Source organism: Leptopilina boulardi, unplaced genomic scaffold (assembly GCF_019393585.1).
Source record: "Leptopilina boulardi isolate dan_hultmark-lab unplaced genomic scaffold, ZJU_Lbou_2.1 LbouV2_148, whole genome shotgun sequence".
Taxonomy (NCBI): Eukaryota; Metazoa; Arthropoda; class Insecta; order Hymenoptera; family Figitidae; genus Leptopilina; species Leptopilina boulardi.
The window spans coordinates 47,778-54,695 of record NW_026137694.1 but is presented as its reverse complement, the minus strand read 5'-3'; the positions used below and the strand labels follow the sequence as shown (position 1 = coordinate 54,695).

At 31.4% G+C, this 6,918-nt stretch overlaps 1 protein-coding gene across 1 annotated transcript; it reads left to right on the top strand.

Moving 5' to 3' along the window:
• Positions 1 to 4,600: 4,600 nt before the first annotated feature.
• Positions 4,601 to 5,763, top strand: LOC127291620 (uncharacterized). The gene is made up of 3 exons (XM_051320820.1): positions 4,601 to 4,827; positions 5,139 to 5,347; positions 5,433 to 5,763. Exons 1-3 carry the CDS (start codon positions 4,618 to 4,620, stop codon positions 5,683 to 5,685), a joined length of 672 nt encoding a protein of 223 aa, XP_051176777.1. The 5' UTR covers positions 4,601 to 4,617; the 3' UTR covers positions 5,686 to 5,763.
• Positions 5,764 to 6,918: the final 1,155 nt, after the last annotated feature.

Here is a 6,918-nt window from a genome sequence, read left to right as displayed (position 1 = left end):
TTAATAGCATTTTGTATTATATGAATGTCTAACCTTCAGAAAATTGATGTTAAAATTCATTTTTTAAATTTTTTGGCAAAATTTTACAAATAATACATTTTCCCTGCTCTTTTCGTTCCAATTTGGAAGGAAAATTAATTTGTTTACATTTTGTAGATTAGAAACAAGTAGAAAAGGAAAGTAATGTAATTTTCTTTAGTTCTTTACTGTGGCTTACTCTTCTCTAGAATTCAATAGTATATCCCAAGTGCGAAATGCCAAGACTGCTAATACATCCTAAAATTAGCCCAGTAATGTCAGCCGAAGTACGGCAAACGTTACTGAGGAAATATTGGTGATCAACACGTCCCATTACTGGGCCAATATTGGCACCAATACTTGATAATTCTGGTTTGTCACTATTGGGCCGAACTCTGTCTCATTACTGTGCCAATATTGGCACCACTACTTGATAATTTTGATTTGCCATAATTGGGCTGAACTCTGTCCCAATACTGGGTCATTATTGGCACATTAACGGCTGAAATGTTGAATTTATTTTGATAAGTCATTTTTTCCAAAGTTGGAACAAATCTTGGCTAAGTAATGGCGCAGTTACGGCTGAAGTGTTTTTACAGAAGCAACTTATCAAAACATTTTTGCATTGATATTCCCACGTCCGCGTGGTGTAGTGGTTAGCGTGTTAGGCTTCGAAACGTCAGGTTGCGAGTTCGGTCCCCGCGAGTGTTAGATATTTTCAAATGTTTACAAGATTGCGTTTCTTGTCAGGATAGATGTTATGAATGTATCAAAAATTTCTATTTGTGGCGTCAAAAATAAAAAATGGAAAAAAATGAAATTTTTGAATTTGACAATATTTAGTTCCACCTCCTAATTAAAAATGTAAATTTTTGCCAATGACAATTAAGATTTAAAGTCCTCCTTCCTAAAGATAGACAAATTTCTATTTGTGGTGTTATAAATAAAAAACAGTGAAAAAATTAATTTTTTTAATTGGATAATATTTAGTCCCATCCCCTAATTTTAAAATGGATTTTTTTTGCGAATAAAAATTAAGGTTTAACCTTCTACTATTTACGGAGAAAAAAATTAATTTTTAAAGGAAACTTTCATGAAAAAAATTAATGTTTTATTAAAATTGTTCCTACGCAGCACAATACAGGGTGTTAGGGGCGAGGGTGGACATTTTTATATCACTGTATTCAACGCGAAAAAATAAGAATAAAAGTCCTTTACAGTTTTAAAAAATATCCAATTGTTTACGAGATATTAAATAAACAAATTGGCCTATGAGACGCGGCGTATAGCTGGGAGGCGTGGCCTACCCGGAGTAGGCACACCTTTCCTCACGCTTGGCAAACGGAATAAGAAAAACTAATGGAAAATTTAAAATATCACATAGGTAAAATTCTGTAAATTGACAGAACAAAACTTCACGGCAACTTCACTTCAATAACACTTCTCTTCATTGTCAATGCACTTCATTGACACTTTATCTAACTGACACTTCACTTCACTGGGACTCAATTTAACTGCGACTTCATTAGAATTTAACTTTGCTAACACTTTACTGCATTCGCAAATACCTAGTACTTCACTTCAATTCACTTCACTTTACAGGTCACTTTTCACGTCACTTTTCACGTCACGTCACGTCACTTCACTGAGAGTGAATTACAATTTCAGTACTTTGACGATCGATTTGACTGAAATTTTATAACACTTCACTCTTTTGTCACTTCAACCAATTGGCAATGGCAGTTCAATATCACATCACTGGGAATACACTAGCACTTCACATTAACGATATTTTATGAAAATGATATTTTACGAAGAATTTACTGGCACTCCATTTGACTGAAACTTTACTGGCACTTCACTCTTTTGACACTCCAATTAACTGACATTCCACTGACACCTTACAACATTGACATTACACTATGACACTGCTGACACTTCACTATCGTTCCACTGGCAATACACTAGCACTTAACATTTCTGAAATTTTATTTAAATGACTTTTCACGAAAAATTTTTTGTCACTCTTTTTGACTGGGACTGAAGTGGGACTTCATTTCTTTTACGTTCCATTTGACTGAAACTTTACAGGCACTTCACTCTTTTGCACGGTGTATTTGACACTCCAATTAATTGAAATTCCACTGGCACTTCACAACATTGACATTACAAAATGACACAACTGACACTTCACTATCGTTCCACTGTCAATACACAAAAGCACTTCACATTTCTAAAATTTTATTTAAATTTCTTTTCACAAAAAATTTACTGGCACTCTTTTTTACTGAGACCGAAGTGGCACTTAACTTCTCTTACAGTCCATTTGACTGCCAATTTAATTCCCTAACGGTTCATTTTATTGACAGTTCAATAAATTTTTATTATTAAGGCTTTTATGTAAAATTTAAAACTTCTAAAACTCGGAAAATTCTTAACAAACATTTTAAAGTCTCTTTAGTGGCTGAAATGCTACAATTTGAGCTTTAAAATTTTATTGAACGTTTAAAGATGAGAAAAATCGGAGAATTCTCGCTTCGCACTTCACATTCTGTTCATTCATTAAAATGATGAATTTTAAACTCTGTGATTCATTGTTTTAACAAAATGTGGAATGAAGAAAATTAGGAAAATCCTCGTTTCACATTTTACACATTTTCTACAATAAAAGCCGAGGATTTTAAACTGTGATTTTTTTTTTTTTTTGATATTGTAGACTGGGAAAAATCGAAAAATACTATCTTTTCATTTTAAGAAATTTTATTCGTCGAAATCTATGGATTTTGAATTTCTCGATTTTTTTCCAAAATCAAGACGACGGTAAATTTTGTAAAATTCACGCTTCGCATTTTACACAAGTTTCAGAATTTAATTTTCAGATTTGTGAAAACTGAGGCTTGGGAAGACGCGGAATATTCTTGTCCCTCATTTCACATGTTTTTTTGAATGACTAAAACTGGGTTTTGAAGTTTACGTTTCTTTTAAATTGTGATTACTGAATAGTTGGAAAATTCTTATTTCGCATTTCAGAATCTTTTCGCTGTCAAAATAGCGGATTTTGGAATCTAAAAATGTTTTGGCTAAATTGAGATTGGAAAACTCGGAAAACAAGTGGCTTGTCTTTTCACATTCATTTTTAATGGTGAAAATTATGGATTTTGAACTCTAGAATTTTTTATTAGAAAGTTGAGACTGTTAAAGACGGAAAACTGTCGGTTTTTTTATTTATTTTTTTTTATAAATTTTAACTTGGAACTTCATTTTTGTTAGTAACATTTAATTTCTATTTATCATAATTTGTAATAAAAAAGTTTGCAAAATTTATTGTTAATTTATTTACTTAACTACTTGCATTTTATTTGTTAGTGGAAACTTATTGATTGTGATAGAAAAGAAGACTTTTTTTATTATTTCATTCACTGACGGTTTTTGTATTCATCCCTATTGTTCGAGTTTCTATTCTTGGCTCAATGCACACTGTATTCCTGGAATTCGCCTAAAATGAGTATAATATCATAATATTCATTTTTGGTAAGTGCCATTATTAATTTTTAATCTTTTACCTTTCTCATTTTAGTAATTATCGCATAAAATATTTTGAACAAGTTTTGTAAAATACGTGTGTAAAATGCTAAATAAGCCATTAAATCGAATAAATTTAATGGTTGATTTTTGCCGATGTTATTGTGAATTATTTATTAAGTAATAAATAAATAATTTGTATTAATTTATTTATTAAAAGTTAATGTACAACAACTTCAGCAAAAATCAACCACTAAATTTCAAACCTGGATTAATCGCTGTTTTTAGTAATGTTTTCTGATTTTCTATTTCCATTTCCAAAACAAATGGTCGTTTGTCGAATTCGCGGAACTTTCTCCTCACTCGATCTGCCAGTGATGATGAGCAAAATGTAAACATAAACGTTACGCCGCTTCTCCTGCAGGTAAGTATACATAATACATATCAATATTGCTATTTACATTTTGAAGTTGTTTTCTGCGAATTTTCTGCAATGACCCCCACTATCACACGAAGCTATGGAAAAATAAAAGAAAAGCATTTGGAAACTAGTCTCACTTGAACTTCGATCAGGATTAAGTCCAAAAAAAGTTCTTAGTGCTTACTGTTTAAATGAAAATTTCAAAAGATTAAACGTTAATTATGGCATATGACAGAAATGAGTATTGCGATATGTTACTCATTTTAGGCGAATGCCATGGAAATAGTAGGCAAGCTGAACATCGCTACAGAGAAGTGTATCCCAATCGAAATAACAGATTTCCTTCATTCCACACGTTTGAACGATTATTGCAAAGATTGCGAGAGACAGGTTCCGTTGAACCTCGTCTTCGAGAGGGTGTAGCAAATAATGATAGGAGGGTTTTACGTCGCGAAGAGGAAGTGCTGGATGCAATTTGGCGGGAGCCAAGGATAAGTTCCAGAGAACTGGGAAATCGCATAAATGTCTCACACGTAACAGTAAACAAAATAACCCGAAGAAATGGGTTTCATCCATAACACTTTACAAAAGTTCAAAAATTAGAAGAAAACGACCCTAGACCACGAGTCAGCTTTTCCACGTGGATTCTCCGGAATATGGACGACATACCAAACATTCTCTGGACCGACGAATGCATTTTCACGAGGGAGGGAATCTTCAACACAAAAAATGAGCATCATTACGCAGAAGATAATCCGTTTCTTCATCGCGAAACGCATTTTCAGAGACGCTTCAAACTAAATATTTGGGCAGGAATGATCGACGACGTTATCATCGGGCCTTATTTACTACCCGACCGAATGACAGTAAGTAAAATTTTTAGTACTTTTTTAATTACAAATCATTAATTAATTTATTTTATTTTATTATTTTTTATTTATTATGTTTTTATTATTTTTATAATTTTTATTTTCATTCTATTCATTTTATTTATTTTATTAACTTATTTGTTTTATTTATTTCATTTATTTTAATTGTTATTATCATTTTTTATTTTTTCATTTTATTATTTATTTATTTAATTATTTTTCTTTGTGTATTAATTTTTAATTTAATTTTAATTTTTTAAACATTTTTAATAGTAATAATATTCATTAATTATTATAATTATGAAAAGGGTGCCCGTTATTTAACATTTCTGCAAGAAGAATTGCCTCATTTGTTGGAGGACTTACCGCTGGAAAGAAGAAGGAGATTAATTTTCATGCACGATGGATGTCCGATACACCGAACTGGAGATGTCGTTCGTCATCTAAATCAAACATATCGCAAAAATTGGATCGGATATAAACTGCGAGAGGGCAATCACAGGAGATGGCCTCCAAGGTATTATAAATTTTTAAAATTATTTTCAGTTATAAATAAGGTTTTTTTAAAAAGCAACAGTGATTTTTTAAAATTAAATTTTCAGATCACCTGACATGACTCCCCTTGATTTTTTTCTTTGGGGCCATCTGAAAACGTTAGTTTACAAGGATCCATTGCCAGACAATGAACAGGAAGCCGAATTAGAATTGATTGCGAGAATACATGCAGCAATCGCAACAATAACGCCAGAGATGGTACGCAACGCAACTGGCAACGTCGTAACACGAGCTAGGAAATGCTTGCAAGCACGTGGAGGACACTTCCAAGCAAGAATGAAAGTTCAGGATTTAATTTAAACAAAAATCACAAAAAATTATTTTTTATTATGCTATTAAATAGTATTTCTTTTTTTTTTTAATTTTGATAATTTTATTATTTTTGTTCTTTATTGCGGCTTTTTTATAATATAGGGATAATTTTTAAAGTCATTCAGTCTAAATTACAAAAAATAATTGTAAATATCAAAATTCAAGGATTTAATTGTGTAACGTGTGTAAAATGCGAAGTGTGATTTTTTTACAGATGTAGATTGTCTTAATTTTTAAAAAAATTCTCAGAATTCAAAATGCATGACTTTGACCATTAAAATTACTCTTAAATGAATAGAGAAAATTTCCCGATTTTTCCACAGACTGCATTTTCAAAATTTCAAAATTACTTGAAGGAAAAGCGAAAAATTTCGGTTTTCTTCCATTCTTAATTTTGCAAAAAAAATCCCATCACTCAAAGACCAACATTTCAACCGTCAAAAATACTTGGAAATGAGAGTCGAAAATTTTCAGAATTTTCCTCAGTCTCAATATTTAAAAAAAAGTCGCAGAATTCATGATCCGCAACTGTACTTGCAAAAAATGTGTAAAATGCAAAATAAGAATTTTCCAAATGTTTGCGTAGTCTCAAATCTAGAAAAAATCACAAAACTCAAAACCGATGGTTGTGATAATTAAAAGAACTGTGAAATGAGAAGGAATAATATTTTGATTTTTCCAGTCTCCATTTTGCAAGAACAGAAATCCGCATCGTTAAAATCTACGGTTTTGATCATTAAAAATAATATGACATACAAAGAAGGAATTTTCTGAGTTTTCCGAATTTGAATTTTTCAAAAAAATTTTTTTTCTCTGTTTAAATTGTCAAAAAATTGCAGCGTTCAAATTGCTTCATTTTGGCCTCTAAAAAGACTGAAATATGAGTCAATTTTTCGAGCATTAGAAGTTACATAAATGTCTCAATCACAAAAACTTCTCAGAATTATAAATTATCTGTTTGTTAGCTTCGTGTGTATTGAAAGTGAAAGTGAAGTGTAAGTGAGATGTTACTAAAATAAAGTCAAGAGCTACTGATGTTTCAGAACAGTCAAAGCCAATTTATTGAAATACTAGTAAAATAAAATGACTGTCAAATGGAGTACTAGAAAATCAAAGTGCCAATGAAAGGAAATACCAGTCCAATCGAATGTCAGAAAAGTGAATTCCTCTTGACTTGATGGTAAAGTGTCAGGTAAGTGGAGTACTAGTGCAGTGCTAAGT

What these genes read in the sequence shown, in the direction of transcription:
- LOC127291620 (XM_051320820.1), top strand. Translation starts at nt 4,618, where the DNA reads ATGGACGACATACCAAACATTCTCTGGACCGACGAATGCATTTTCACG. An exon ending in TACTACCCGACCGAATGACA is followed by an intron (nt 4,828 to 5,138) that starts GTAAGTAAAATT and finishes AATTATGAAAAG; the next exon opens with GGTGCCCGTTATTTAACATT. An exon ending in CACAGGAGATGGCCTCCAAG is followed by an intron (nt 5,348 to 5,432) that starts GTATTATAAATT and finishes TTAAATTTTCAG; the next exon opens with ATCACCTGACATGACTCCCC.